This window comes from Spea bombifrons, chromosome 2 (genome assembly GCF_027358695.1).
Source record: "Spea bombifrons isolate aSpeBom1 chromosome 2, aSpeBom1.2.pri, whole genome shotgun sequence".
Classification (NCBI taxonomy): Eukaryota; Metazoa; Chordata; class Amphibia; order Anura; family Pelobatidae; genus Spea; species Spea bombifrons.
The window spans coordinates 112,367,703-112,383,446 of record NC_071088.1 but is presented as its reverse complement, the minus strand read 5'-3'; the positions used below and the strand labels follow the sequence as shown (position 1 = coordinate 112,383,446).

The following is a 15,744-nucleotide window of genomic DNA, read 5'->3' as shown; positions in this document are numbered from 1 at the left end:
GCTGTAGTTACTCCATAACTTATAAACTGTTTCTAGGAGCAGATATGTAAAATTTAAATTATATTTAATTAAATGTAGCAGTAGTGCTGGAGAAAGGAAATAACTACATCTCCTAGAAAATTGGGCAAAAGTCATCAGTTATTATTCTTTCTGTTCCTTCACTGGCTGAAAACACCAGACCCTAAAAGACCCTAAGCTTATATTCTTTTATAGTTACTTGGGGCTTTCCATTCATTCTGTATTTTGTATATTGTTCTACATACTGGAAAATCATTTAAAGGGACACTCCAACCATCATGTATGCTTAAATGCATATGACACCTATGTGGTCCCTTTAAGTTTTTGGCACTTCATTTTTCAACTGCTTCAAGCAGTCAATCATAGGCTAAAATAGTTTGGAGGAGGACAGATGCTCTCCTTTCTTCTTTTCATTTTGGACGAATGCATATTAAGGAACTCACGGAGTACTTCACAGAGTACTTCACAGGGAGAGTCAGACATTCTACTGTCTCGTTATTTTTTTTCTCTTCCTCTGAAAAATGTTGCAGTAGAAGACTAGATGTAAAGCTAGGTCTACATAAAAGTTTCTAGCAATATGTGGCTGCTTCTTGTGCCTTTATTTCAGTGTCCCAACAAGTCTGTCATCTGCTAAAAAAAACTTGGTGCCAGTAATGAAAATCATTTTCTCGAAACCTCATTTTCTCAAAAGTTTATTTTTATGTTTTTTTTTCTTTTTCTTTAGTATCTGTTAAAGAAGCCTGATCCCATTGTCCGCAGAGAGCATTTCAGCTTCAGTCCCAGGATGCCTGTTGGAGACTTTTATGAGCTTCGGGACACAGCAGAGGTGCGAATTTGTGTTGACCTAGCGCCTTTGAGACGTCTGCAAAGAAGGCGATGCTTAGATATAGAATTAGATTAATCAATGATCGGGAAACGATCGAGATATTTCTGTGAAGGCCCTTAGTTCTTCCTAACTGGCAGTTATTGTGTATGTTTTAAAATAGGTGCATATATCAGAAGAGTGTATGTGTTTTTAGTCTTATCTTTTTGGCTCTAATAGTATGTATAGTGGTGCGTGGTATGTTTCTACTCGTGCTTTGGTTATCTTACATTATGGCTTTCCATGGGCCTGATGCAAGCCTTAACGTATTATTGCTTCCAGCCTGTAAGGATATCACTTTTTCTTCTTCTTTAAGAAGAGCCGATTGTCTGGTTTCTTTTAGTATTTGTATGTTAATTGGCCATTCCTCTAGAATGTATTATGTGTGGTGATTATGAATGCTTCTCTGCTGTCTTCCGCTTACACCGTTCCTGTTCCAGGGCCCACAGTGGGAACTTCTGAATTCTGAGGAAATCCCCTCCCGGATTTTGGCCATCACAGGAAAAAGAGGGCGTCCTCGCAATATGGAAAAAGCCAAATTAAAAGAAAACAAAGTGAAAAGAGGAAGGGGACGGCCTCCAAAAGTGAAGATGATTGACTTGCTTAGCAAGCCCGATGCTAAACTCCTAAGAAAGTTGGAAAACCAAGGTAGTTTTAACAATCGCTCCCGTTAATAATGTGAAGGCCTCACCTGCTTCCTTTTATCCACTATGCAATTTACCAGTATCTAATTTATAATAATATGTCGTGTAGTAGGCTTCAATGAGAATGTTTCATTTACAAATGCACGCCAATGGGAAGTTCTTTGCGCAATGAGGCAATCAAAATGATTGTGTAGTATTGCGTCCTTAACGCAACTTTCATTATCTGGCTCCTGAGTTTGGCTGCCGCGCCAAGCACATCTTGGTGTTTCTTGATTTACTATTCCACCTGGCGGACCGTCTTTGATGTTGCCTGCCATGTCTAGTGACACATGCCATGTGGGCTATTAATGTATAGCTACATTTTTGCTTCTGTTTAATTTCTAAACACGGCTGAAACTATATTTTATACCGGCAGTGGCCTTTTTTTTTACTTGTCTTTTCATTCTGCTAAATATCCAGATATTCTCAGTGATGTGGAAAAAGTGCAGCTAAGTAAATTGAGGAAGAAGATGAGAAGGAAGGTAGGTAAAGTTGTTTAAGATGTAAACATACTAGGTGCTATTTTAGTGTTCCTATTTTTTTTTGGGGGGGGGTAACAAAAGCACTGGCTTGTTTCCATTTCTACATCTGTTCTTAGTTTATATAGTTATGGGAATTTAGTCAACATTTATTATAGCTACCTGCTTTGTGTTACGTTTTTGTTTAGTGGCATTTACACAAAATATTTTAATTTCAAGGCTAGAAATCAAGAAGCTAAACTTGAGGCTGCAAAGAATTTAAAGGTGAGTGTGAGTACTTAAACTACTAACTTGCCTACTGGTTGCACAAGTCGACACAACTTTTTTTGTTGGCTTTGTGGCAGTGTTTCTCATGAAATAAGCTAAATTTAAAAAGAAACTTCCACCGTATATTTATCAATTTGTTATTGTTCTGTTACATATGTTATTTGTTGCATAAATAGTACCTTTATAAATTTATTTCCTTTAGTATTTGCATGCCCATGATCCTCTGGTATTCAAGAAGCTAGGAATCGCCTCTTGGAGATTGGAACATGGCCCTGGTTTTGTCAGATGTAGTGCTGGGTGCGACGTAATCATGTAAATACTTATGCCACTGATAGGATTGAAATGTTCATATGCAAGCCGCGTAATGTTGCAAAAACAGCACAATGTGTCTGTTTGCAACAATGCACTGGCTTCACTTATAGAGATTCTGATGTTGGGTTAGTTAGGCTAATACTGCCCCTTAGAGTCTGAAGTCCATCTTGAGAAGTAAATTACAAAGCTGTAGCAAACACTGAATGGTACTGCCTGTAAATACTGGATAAAAAAAAGAAACTAAGGAAAATCCATGCAAAGTTTAATGTAGGTTTTCTAGTTGGAGTTCCCTTCTAAGGAGGACCTATGTTTTCTAAATAATCTTGGAAACACACAGGTCATATTGCTAATAGTAAAAAGAGTATTGTAAGGTACAGCACCCAAAATGCATTTCATTATTGTTTCTTGTAAGCTCAAGGAAAAGAAAGATAAAGAACAAAAACAAAAGGCCAAGGCGATTACACAGGAGCAAGAGAAGAACAAAGTGAAGAGGAGGCCCAAGGAAAAAGCCAATGCAACTGTCCACAAACCCGATCGAAAACAGCTAGCTCAACAGCGTCGCCTGGAGGAACGCAAGCGACAGCAGTTTATGTTGGAGGAACTCAAGAAGCCCACAGAAGACATGTGTTTATCTGATCACCAGGTAAGCATATAGACTGGCATCTTTGTATGCTTCTTAAATGCTCTTTTTCGGATGTTTTTGTAGGCCTGTGTAAGTGGTTATTTTTCTGCTTCTGCAATGCATGAGTTTTAAATAACTTTATTTTGTAGCCGTTGCCGGACTTCCCACATGTGCCAGGTGTGGTTCTGCCCAGCAGTGCCTTTGCTGACTGCTTCACTACTGTGGAGTTCCTGCAAACCTATGGCAAGGTTTTGGGATTAGATGGAACAAAGGACATCCCCAGCCTGTTCACCTTGCAGGAGGGCCTGTTCAATGTTGGGGACAGTTTGGGAGAAGTGCAAGACTTGCTGGTGAAACTCCTGCGGGCAGCAATGGTGGACCCTGGACTACCTCCATATTGGCAGGTATTTGGTTCATAATGTGATCTTGGGAAGGACTTGTGTTTCTGGGTTTTCTCTCCTTGTCTTTTCTTGATTTAGTTTCATGAACTTTTTCATGAACCTTTTTAAACCTTTTTAATCTTCAGTATTTCTGCTAATAATGCCCTGAAATTTGAATAATTCTTATTTCACAATATCCTGCCTTTTCAGTCTCTAAAGATTTTGGGTGAAAAAGTCTCTGAAATCTGCCTGAACCGGGACAATGCATCTGAAGCCCTACGACTCTTCCTGGAAGCATACGGTGGAGACGGTGAACTATGTGAAAGTCTGCGCACTTGTCCATTTCAAGCCCATCCGCCTTTCACCAAGGCTGCAGTTCTTGCTTTTCTTGTGAATGAACTGAACTCAAGCAACCTCATTATCAAGTAAGCTTGCAATATCGAAGGCTCAGTAAACTGTCCCCTTAGTATTCTTAAATAAATTGCGGCATTCATGATACAACAGTAACGTTGCATAGCATTCTGGTCTGTGATTTTGTGATCCTTTAGGAAAGAGTGTTTTGTCACAGAAATAACCCTTGTCTAACATCATATGATGCAAACAAAGTATCTCATGCTCGTTTGCTTAAGGACAATAAACAGATGCACATTTCATTCTTGAAAAGTCTATTTTTTATTTTTGTCTTTACTTTTTTTTCTTGCTTTATTTAGTGAAATTGATAAAACCTTGGAGAACATGTCTCACTACCGAAAGAACAAGTGGATCATTGAGGGAAAACTTCGCAGGTCAGTAGAGAATGTAGTATTTTTGATACTCTTATAGAATGCCAATAATTGCTTATTGGTAGCAAGATTGCAGTTGAAGCCACATGAGATTTTTTTTTTTTTGAGAAAATATATACAACAAATGGCTACTTGCTTGTAAGTTTATCTTTTGGACTGGTACTTGCATGTTCTATGTTGTTGACTGATTGATTTTCTGACAGACTAAAATTTGCACTGGGTAAAAGAACTGGCACTCCGGAGACTCGGGTAATTAATGTCCCAGAGGGCTGCAGGAGGCGCAGTGCACGGATTACTGATGAGAATGAAGAGCAGGAGGGTGATGAGAGTGCCCTGCAACAGTTGGGTGTGATTGAAGAGGTCGGTTGATGCTAAATTCATATTTATCTGCAGTGTGGTCTTTTTTTATTTTGTTTTCAATTGTAATATTCATTCCATGCTGTGCATTGCAGGAGGAGGTGGCATCTTCTTTAAGCGTTGTGGAACTTGAAAGGCAGATTGAAAAGCTCACAAAGGTACTAAATGCAGTGGGAAGTAAAATTGTATATTGCTGGGAATGGAGCTATCCTGTCCACAAGCAGAACCAGAGCAGGCTACTTCCCAAATTTTAAATGCCTTATTTTTTTTTTTTCCTCTTGTTTTGCGGCAGCGGCAAATATTTTTTCGGAAGAAGATTCTTAGTTCCTCACAGAGGCTCCGTTGTGCGTCATTGGGACAAGACCGTTACTGCAGGTTCTACTGGCTGTTGCCACATTTAGGTGGTATATTTGTGGAGGGTTCACAGGGAAGTGCTGGTAAGTCCTTCAAGGAGAATTGAAGGGCATAATTCATTTATTAGAAAATTGGAAAAGTTTGCAATTATGTTGGCACAGCTAGACATTTCCAGTCAATGTGGCTAGATCTTTGGCACCCCATTAAACTTCACATCTACGCAAATGCATGGCTTAATAACTTGCAATATTTTCTATCAACTAAATACACTATAGTATTGCCATAAGAATATATGTATGTATAATATGTGTGTATATCTATATATTAGTTTGAGAAGTTCTGCGAGGGGCGTAATATAACTCTGTTAAGTAGGTTGGTGTAATTTAATTTTACAAACCTTTTAAAAGGGGTAGTGTTCTTGTGTATGTGGGTATGACTGTTTACATCGGGGAAAATGAGTGGACTATAGGGCACAATTGTTCTTATCTGCCGTCAAATTCTATGATTTTTGTGTATGAAGTGGAGTTTTTTTTCTGTCCCGTTAATGATAGTCTAGCTGAACAGCTGAGCATATCTCCGGCATGGAAAATAGCTAGGGGTGTGGAAAGATGTAAATGCATCACGAAAATTTAAAGGAACCTCTCCTCTACAATATGCATTAAAGTGTATAAAATTGCTGGTGTACTCCAGAATAAATGCATCCTAGTCTAATTTATGCATATTCTGTAATTTGCCTACATGTGATGTTAGTCACTGTCAAACATTTTGAGGTACCATTGAACTCATCACTGAATTTAAGAATACCCGAACTTTTAATTTTTGCAGGGCATACTCCAGAGAGTGAAGATACTCTGTTACCATTGAAGACTGAAGAAGCTGAAATGATGGAGGCCAACTCTTTCAGTTCTGCCAGTCGCACGCGGGGTCGGCAACGGAAGCCCGAAGCGGCTACAGAGTTTCCATGCAAGTCTTGTAACTGTGCACAGTCTCAGGGAAGCCCATCAAATGATCTTGTTGAGTCAAGGTCCCTGATTGCACCTGTTTCTGGGAGCCAGCAGGACTTAAACCAATCTGCATTTATGTCTTGGTTGAATCAGAACCAAACATTGCTGAGTAGCACTGTACTAACGCCTGAGAGCAGCCCACCTCATACTGAAGCAACACCGACCATTCCCAGTGGGCCCAATGCAGACGATACGGGTGCCACTGAGAAACAAGGCCAGTTGGTCAACATAATCCCCAGAACTCCTTGCACTGATTCCTCTCGTGAACGTTTATCCCAACCAGACAGCCTCGTTTCTGCACTGTATCCTCAAGGAGCCACCCCTCCAATGCAGGTGAGATTATTATTTTGTTTTAATAACAGAAACATAGAATTGGATGGCAGATAAGGAACCAGCCTATCCGGTTTGCTGTCATATCTACTGTAGAGACTCGGTCCTTGGTCATGTTTTTAGATTTAGGATAGTCATAGGTCTACCCATGCACATTTAAATTCCCCACACAGTAAAACTCCATTGCATTACATTCTAAAGTAAAGCTTCTTTATTTATCATTCATTTGTGTAGTGGTTTCAGGACACCACACAGTTTATGTAAATAGATAAATATACTATGTCCTTTTTATAAAGATGTGACTTATATGTACATTTATTGTAGATGTATTTTCTGAAAAATAACAGCTCTTGGGTTGAAAACGACTCTGGGCTAAATTGTATCACAGTGGTATCAGCACCACCACCCACCATTTGGGTCTCCATTAATACTTTTGTCAGTCACCTAAACCAATCAATCACCTAAACAATAATTTAAATGAGGAAAGGAACACTCTATTCAGAAACAAAAGTCTTTGGCTTTGAATTCACCATGTGGGCCATTTGTTTAGCAATAATAAATTCAAGCTGTTGCCAAGATGACACTCCATGTTGTCACAAATTCAACAGAACAAGCAGTTTTAAAACATTCTACATTTTCCTTTTGCCCGATGAGAAACACTATGAGGGCTAAAAAAAGTACTCGGTGGTTGTTAACCCTGCACCATTGTAAGATGGCATTTAGGTCCTGCTGTCCCCACCGCTTCTTCCGTGTCTTTACGGATGGTTCCTGCTGTTGCGTCCGTTGCCTTTGTTCAGTTCATGCAGCAGAACGTATAATGCAGCCAAGGTGCAATGGGATACAAAGACATGGGTGGCCCAACTGGCCGGTGACTTGGATGTGCCTAAGCTTCTTTAGATCTGTGGCCAGGATATGTATAATTAAACAAAAACATTCCTTACAAATGTGTTAGTGATTCACCCTATGGTGGATTTTTACAGAGCTATTGCTCTTAATCTGGTTGTAATGTTTGCCCTGATAAAATAAATTTTGGTTATTTGTCGTCACCAAAACAAAAGAACACACAACTGCTGCCTTTGCTTATGTTTGTGTTACGCTTTTGATATATGGTCTGCTTATGTCCTGCGGATTAACAGCTGTAGCCCTTTACAGGTTAATGGATTCCCAGAGGAAGGGCAGCAACCATTAGCTGGCACGCCACTGCCGCCTTCTTCTTCTTCCACTCCCTGCCTTATTTGCGGTAATCTTCAGAAAAGTGATAATCCTCAGAGTGTCAATCCTGCCCATGTCTCTGAAAAAGAGAAGCGCAGGGGACGGCCACCGAGCAACTTCTTTAAAGAAATAGAGCAGAAGTATAACAGCCAGCTCATAGAGAGGCCTATTCCAGCTGGTGAGTTTCGGAATGCAGTTCATTAAACAAATCAATGTATGTATCTCTGTGCTTTATTTAACCCGTTAACATCCCTTAGGACAGCTGGGACTCTCCCTTGTTGGCAGAAGCCAGCATCGCTTTCTGGACCCTTCTGAGATCTCCAAATGCTCCCCCTGCTATCTGATCGCATGCACTGCAATGTAGGGCTATGGAGCTCTGCTTATTAATCGGTGTGATCAGCATAGTTGGAGGAGAGGGAGCTCCCACCTTCTTGAAGCCCAGTGATTTTTTATTTTTTTTTATTTTATTTTACATATAACGAATTACGATTTTGTATGATTTGAAAATAAGACCCTTCTTGTCTTGAACAAAACAATATACAATATGAAATTTGTGTTGGCATTCAAATATGGGCTAATAAAGGGAATCCTGGTTTAACAAACATGGTGAAATCACAAGAAATCTCTGGGCTTTTTAACCAGGATTCCCTTTATTATCCCATATTTGGAATACCAACACGAATTTCATATTGTATATTGTTTTGTTCATTGAATATTTCTATCACATCTCCCCTCCCTCTTCTTTCCTCCAAGCTCTAGATGTAGTCTTTCCTGAGGTCTGACCAGAGATCTTCCAAGTGGCACAATCGCCACCCTCTTCAACCTACTAAAGCTTCTGGCTATACAACCAAGCATCCTGCATGCCTTTTCCAATGGTTTGCCTGCTTGCATTGCATTGCCTGCTTACCATTAAGTCCTCATAAATAATTACTTCCAAGTCAGTCTCTTCTGATGTCGCTGACAGTGGCCCCAGTGCTAAATTGTGCTTTGATATTTTTTACCTTGGTACCGTTAAGAACAATATTAAAGTACCTAAGAGACCCTTCTCTGCATATACACCATTAACAACCTTCTGACACCCATCACTCAATTATTGCCTTGTCAATTCAATATTCACATTTTAGTAGTAAAACCATGCTGTTTCTGATCTTGCAAACCATTTACATCCATATTTCCAACCCTTTAGAAACTAACTGGTCTCTAAGACATACTGGTCTGTAAGGCAGTTTTCCCTACTGCTTTTTTGTAATGGTACTGCAATTGCAAACTTTGAGTTTTCTGGATAACTTTTACTTTGGAGAGTTCAAGTAGAACGTCTTCCTCTGTAAATACACACGCTCTATGTGCCTCTTTGTTTCTCCTTCATGACGTCACTTCGCCTTTCCCTGTTAAACCTGAGCAGGAGTATTTTTGTTTAAGTCTCCATTTGTCTTTTAAGTATTCCTTGTTTATGTTTTCTCCTTTCCCTTTTATATCTACAAAAGCTTTATCACCCTTTTTGTTAACCTGACCATTTACTTCCCTGTGTGTGCATCTAATAATGTTTTGCCTTCTTAACCTTAGTCTTTTAAGTTTGCTTCTGTCATTCTCAGTCGTAAATGCCACCTTCATCTCCTTTTCCCTTGGTCTTACTAACAAGTTTAATGCAATTTTCTGCTGCCTTTAGCAGAACGTCTCTGGAACATTTCCACTTCTCCTTGACTCCATCTAAAGGTGTCCGGGTCATCAGATTATTAAATGTTTGATTACATTGTATGGTTAGTCATAGGATTACATTTGATGTACAATGTCCATTTCGGAAAGTTGTGATGTATTGACAACATAGCTTGTGTATTTGTATTCTGCCAAGTATATACGTGTTCAGTAATAACACGCCTTAATTTCTGGGCTCATTTTGTGGTGTATGAAGACATGAAGCAGAAATGGTGGTGGATAAAGGACCCAGCGATGATGGAATCCATGCTCAAAGCTCTGCACCCTAGAGGCATACGGGAGAAAAACTTGCACAAACATCTCACAAAACATTTGGAGCACCTCAAGGAATTTTGTTCTCGGCCAGCCAGTGGTAAGACGTCTCATAAAAGTTTACAGTGTTGTGCGAAACTGTCCTTTCGGCATAATTTATTAATAAAATGGCATGTTCTCATTAGTGGTGGACGTAAAGTTGTAAAACTAGGAGCGTTGTTAGTGTTTTACTTGTAAAAAGCATGATGTTTCTTTGAACCAAATGTATATTTATTTGATGATTATCTCTCATGATCGCCATCCCCTTTGCCTTACACAGATTCAATCTTCAGCTTCAACCCCACCGAAGGAAATCCTGTGAGCCAGGAGACACTGGACAAGTGGTCAGTTACAGATTGGACATTCCAGGTGGACCTGTCAATTCTGCAGTGGGTGGAGGACTTGGAGCAACGGGTTTTAATGTCTGATCTACAGCAAAGGGTCAGTCCTTCTGTGTGTGTCATAATGCCATCTTAGAAGGGAAAAGACATGTTGTGCTCCTTACTTTCAATCCATAGTTGACGGGTCATTCCAGACCTATGCCTCTGGGCAGAGGTGTGTTTCTTATGCTAATAATTTACCGTAGCATTACTGTAAGATATAGTTTCCTACATGGTTTACTTGTTCCAGAAATGTTTTTCCTCAACATTTTACATGGGTCTCTTAAGTATTCAGTGATATTAAAACTAATTGCGGGGGGGGGGGGATAATGTGGCCTCATGTGGCCTTTACTTTTGATGGAGCTAGGCATCGGAGAAATTTCCATTTTCTTCTACATTCATTTAATTTAATATGGGGCCCAGTAAATGGGACTGGCCTGTAATCTCCCCAGTACAATGGATGTAGTGTTAATGTAATGAATCCGTGTGCTGAACACACTGTTGGTCGATCGCCGATTGATGAGATACGTTTCTAAAGATTCCACTCCTAGGAAATTATAACACATGTTCAGTTTCTGAAGTGAAAATTAAATGAGGCAGTAATATCATGTGCACCCATGATCTCATTCGTTTGCTTGGAAATGGCTTGAACGTTCTGCTGTTCACAGGGCTGGACACCTCCAAGTTTAGACTCTGTTCGGAGTGATCTGAAGTATTTTGAACACCATCTAGAGGCTACTGATGATATTACAGTGAAGGTGAAAAAAGAAGAGCCCCTTTACAGAGAACCATGTAACCCGTTGGATCTAGCAGTACTGCGGCTTTTGGACCTCGAGCAGAACGTTGAGAGAAGATACCTTAAGGAACCACTCTGGGTGTTGAGTGAAGTCCAACATGAGAAGGCTGTGCTCACAGACCCAGAGAACCCTCTCTCTACCACCGAGATGTAAGGACGGGTTATATATCTATCCTAGCTTTTCTTTCTTTATTTTTTTTTTCTTTTGTCCTGTCTGGGTAAAAAATACACTTGTAATTTACACCTGTATTTTCCGTGTGATTTTTGTCAGTGAATACAGTATTACACCACGCCTAAGATTGTGGCGACAGACACTGGAAAGATGTCGAAGTGCTGCTCAGGTATCGCTGTGCCTACAGCAGCTGGAGAGGTCTGTGGCCTGGGAGAGGTCCGTTAATAAAGTGGTAAGTGGTATAGTGTTTACACTATAGGCAAATGTAACATGGTTTATTAGTGGTGCGTTCAATTTTAAAGGAGAACTCACTGCACTTGTATACAGCATTCATTACTACGCTTTATGAACACTTTAAATGTGTGTTACAGATTTGCATAGTTTGTCGGAAGGGAGACAATGATGAATTCCTGCTGCTGTGTGACAACTGTGACCGTGGCTGCCACACTTACTGCCACAGGCCACGAATGATGGAGATTCCAGAAGGTGACTGGTTTTGCCCTACCTGTGTCTCATTGGTAAGTGGGAATGGTCCTGAGCTAAATCTGTTTAAACACCGCATACTTACAAAAATCTTTCTTATATATGGCTGAGGTTAAAAAATATCCAAAGCAAATTATACAGGACCTGTTGCAGAAATACTATTGAGTCCATCTCATACACTTCATTACAGTTATATGTTCTTTTTTTATGTTGAAATTTAATGTCATGTACTAGCTTACGTACACTGTATCATTCTGTGGCTGTTAAGACTGTTCAATTATTTTGGCAGCAAGGTGAGTTCATAAAATCCTATGGCTCTTCTCGGCGGGCTAAAAAACCCAGGTTATGCTTCCAAGAGGATGACAGCCCTTCAAAATCATCAAGGCGACGAGATCAGGCCACAATATCCCAATACTCACTGGGTGATGCTCCACTTTCAAAGCGACGGCGCATTGTTACAAGGAGCCATGGCCCTGACTTAACCTTTTGCGAGTAAGTAGCCAGAACACAGTACATATTGACAGCAAGACTCTTTTACTTTAGAGGGATCTTTCTAGTCTAGAGATTTTTCTTAGTGTTACTATAAAAAAAAGTATTTCTGTTACTGTCTCTTGTGCTGTGAGACATACCCTTTTGCTGTTTTAAACTGTTAGCTCACAATAAGATATTTGTGACAGTGGTTTTGCAGTTGAATAATATAAAAGCAAAATTAAAGTAATAACCTGTTACATTACGTTTTTGTCTCACAAATGACAGTTCCTCTTCAGTGACGTTATCTGTCGTAACTGCCCTGAGTAGCTGAGTTTTTCAGGTGTCCTAGACGATATACTGGATTGGCATCCTTTTTATTTATTCGGAGATTTAGTATTACAAGCTGTAAAATGTCTCCTTTGACCCTCTGAATATCTCTTTTTGGGTCCACAGGATAATCTTAATGGAGATGGAGTCACACGATGATGCGTGGCCATTTTTAGAACCTGTGAATCCACGGATTGTGCCTGGCTATAGGAAAATAATCAAAAACCCTATGGACTTCTCTACAATGAGGCACAAACTTCTGAATGGCAAGTAAGTGAATTGGAAATGTTTAGTAGAATCATGTTGCCATGTCGCAAACTAGCTATACAGTAAGTCCTAACTTAACACCTAACGTACATGTCTCCTTTCCTGCAACCTACCTTCTGATCTTACATCTTCTTGCTTGTTAGTCTACTGTCTTCGTCGCCTTACATCGGTTCTTCTTTCTTGGTCCATGTGTCCATGAATCAGGCCTCCTGCCGAGCTTCCTCTCCTGTTTCTCCAGTCGGTGGGGAGGATGTTCCCGGAAGTGCACCGAGAGGCCAGACACACGGACCAAGAAAGAACAACCTATGAAATGCAGACAGGGACAAAAGTGGTCGGGGGGGGAATTAGGAAGACTTTGGAACTTCGTTAGGTCTTTTCACTTAACATTGTAGATAGGTTTTTGGAACCTGTAACTATAAGTGAGGGCTTACGTGTGCTTTCTCCTGCTTGAAGTCCGCGTGAAACACGTAGGCGGGCAGGTATTTATTTTGTAGGAGAGTTTGTTTGAGGTGATTTCAAACAAAATCTGCAGCTTCTCCAGCAGGCCTGTTAAATCAGTGAGGTTTCTTCAAAGTTAACTCATACATGGAATTATGCATTGTAGAGGCAATGTATTGTCCTTCGTAATGTATAGTGAAGCAAGCAGGTTAAAAATGACAACACTCCTGTCAAGTCACCATTTAGTGAATAAGCTCCTTTGTGTTCACTGGGGGCCCACTGTAAATTAGGGTTAAGATACCTCTTTCTTTTCAAACGTAATCTTACAAATGCTGGTAAATCTGACTTGGCTACCTGTGTAAAGACCTCTCATTTCTGGCAGTGGGTTTCAGGAAATGTGGTTTAGTAATTACAAAGACAGAAGTCTGCAAATGATATTTTCTTTACAGTCTGAGGCAGCGCGTTCTTTTCTTGTTTGTTCGTTCAGTTTTGTCGACCAGATCCATGAGCTGTTTACATTAAATCAGAGTTGTGCAGCTCTAGGACTCCAGAGCCCCAAACAGGCCATGTATTGTGTGTATCCTTGATTGACGGTAGCTTTTAAGGATTTTTTTAAATTGAGATACTGTGCTAAAGATTGGATATCTGTAAACTGAGCCTTTTTGCGTCTCACAAGAAGTAGTTGTTCAGCTGTGCATTAATCATAGCTGGATGTGTCCTGCCTTACGTTTTTGATACTCAGTATACCATACTGATATCTGCAGATGCCCCTTACAACTGCCCCCAGGTATTTTGCATGCAGGAGATGTGTTCAGCCAAAGTACCTCCTTGCACATGATATAATTACCATCATTCTGCTCCAGCCCTGGCTTTGCAAACGCTGTGGATAGCAGTCTAATCAGACCCCTGTGTGCATGTGCAGCAAGCACTCCCATTGATTTAATGAGAGCACTTTCCTGCCCCTGATTGGCTGCTTCAAACAGCCAATCAATGGCAGGAATCGTCAGACCACAGGTGTAGAGGGCAGCTCCAGCACCAGAACTGAAGCTTCTAGGTCAGGTAAAATCTTTAAGTTCCCCAGTGTTAGGGGTATTAAATTCCCTTAAGTATTAAAGGGATCATACAAACATATGTATGGGATAGGCAAAAAAACACTGAATGAAACTTAAAATAGGAATAATGGACAGAGTAGGTGTGCTCTTATCTGATGTCAGATGTTGTGTTCCTGTCTGTATGAATGATCATAGGTTTAGGGATACATTGCTCACATACTGCTAAAACTTTACACTGGGTTCCCCCCATAAAGGGGTGATCTGGGTTATTAGGCAGATTTCCTTGCAACTTGCACAGTAAAGTGTTAGTGGTACTATCTGTTCTTAATGCTATTTTTGACTTGTCAGAGATTAGATTGGTTTCATTTGATATGTAAAGATGTCTTTAGTTATCATTTGTGTCTGTTATACATACATATAGATCTGTCATTCATAGTTTTGTACCACCCTTGTTTGGTTTTCTGGTTTTATACCATTTAGCCCTAAGCTGAATAGCTTTACTCTCATTATCGATATCCATAATTTCTGCCAACCCTTACACTTTCACCTTTCCATAAGGTACTCCAGCTGTGAAGAATTTGCGGAGGATGCTGAGCTGGTGTTCAGCAATTGCCAGTTGTTTAACGAGGATGACTCTGAAGTGGGGAAGGCCGGCCTGGCCATGAGAAAGTTCTACGAAAGCCGCTGGGAGGAGTTCAGTCAGGAACGCAACCAGGGTGCACTTTGAGTGAGACAAGAATTGTTTGCTCTCTCAATCAACCATGTTTGAGCATCTCTGCATCACTGAAAACGGGTTCAGCCCCTTGGTTGTCATTTGAGCTCTTAAGGTGCTGCTTTTCGCGTTGAGGGCAGCTATATTGCAACTCAGAGGTTAATAAAATATCTTGAACCGGACCTCCTCACCAAATCTCATCTGGATCCTTTTAAATGTTGTCGTTGCTTCTATTTACTTGGTGAATAGAGCCCCAGGAAATCATGAAGAAATGTGTCGCACCAAACAAAGCGGGGAAGTGGAGCATCAAGCAGTCTTATGTGTGCCCTCCGGCATAGTGCATTTTACCCTACTGCCAAGGGCATCATCGTGTACATACATTTCAGAAAACAAACTACATGAAGCACATCAGTGCACAGGAAACCATGCTACTGGAGTGCACATGTACGCGTGGCACAATGCAATCCCGAGTGTTTTACATATATTACTTTCCTACATGTACATTATGTGCAAAATTGGATGGGACTAATGATTCTATTTACAGATCTACATGATTAAGAGGGTATGGGCACCCGATGCTACCTAATGAGTATGCATTTATGTACTACTATAATACTTTGGAAAAGTATGTCACATGATGTGATCTCTTCCACATAGATGTACCACATGTAACATTTGAAAGCCACTCACTTCTTGCCTGCTGTCCTTAGTTATATTGGCAGAGTAAAAAGTGAGTGATATTTAATAGCAATAGTGAATGTGTGTTTTTTCTTTTGAATTTTGTATTTGTTAGGGGTGGGGGGGCAATAGAAGGGGCCACTGCTGAAGAGTACTTGTTCAGCTGCATTTCTATACGTAAGGCCAGTATACTGGGTGTCAGTCCTGTGAGGGTTAACAATAGTCCCAGGTGCCCTGGGCTGGACTCCCACTCAAGACTCTCTTTAACGTGCTGCTTCCACTGGTGATCACTGTTCCTTGTA

At 40.4% G+C, this 15,744-nt stretch overlaps 1 protein-coding gene across 1 annotated transcript in view; it reads left to right on the top strand.

The window, feature by feature from the left end:
• BAZ2A (bromodomain adjacent to zinc finger domain 2A) overlaps positions 1-15,515 on the top strand; it is a 39,662-nt gene extending 24,147 nt beyond the window's left edge. The window contains exons 9-29 of the mRNA XM_053455684.1: positions 743-844; positions 1,321-1,528; positions 1,984-2,045; positions 2,262-2,306; positions 3,034-3,264; positions 3,393-3,647; positions 3,834-4,048; positions 4,334-4,408; positions 4,609-4,765; positions 4,858-4,920; positions 5,055-5,199; positions 5,942-6,453; positions 7,603-7,840; positions 9,572-9,745; positions 9,947-10,107; positions 10,715-10,992; positions 11,114-11,246; positions 11,386-11,532; positions 11,787-11,989; positions 12,422-12,565; positions 14,611-15,515. Of these exons, the coding sequence (XP_053311659.1) occupies positions 743-844; positions 1,321-1,528; positions 1,984-2,045; positions 2,262-2,306; positions 3,034-3,264; positions 3,393-3,647; positions 3,834-4,048; positions 4,334-4,408; positions 4,609-4,765; positions 4,858-4,920; positions 5,055-5,199; positions 5,942-6,453; positions 7,603-7,840; positions 9,572-9,745; positions 9,947-10,107; positions 10,715-10,992; positions 11,114-11,246; positions 11,386-11,532; positions 11,787-11,989; positions 12,422-12,565; positions 14,611-14,779 (3,717 nt within the window). The 3' untranslated portion in view covers positions 14,780-15,515. The remainder of the gene's footprint in view (positions 1-742; positions 845-1,320; positions 1,529-1,983; positions 2,046-2,261; positions 2,307-3,033; positions 3,265-3,392; positions 3,648-3,833; positions 4,049-4,333; positions 4,409-4,608; positions 4,766-4,857; positions 4,921-5,054; positions 5,200-5,941; positions 6,454-7,602; positions 7,841-9,571; positions 9,746-9,946; positions 10,108-10,714; positions 10,993-11,113; positions 11,247-11,385; positions 11,533-11,786; positions 11,990-12,421; positions 12,566-14,610) is intronic.
• Positions 15,516-15,744: the final 229 nt, after the last annotated feature.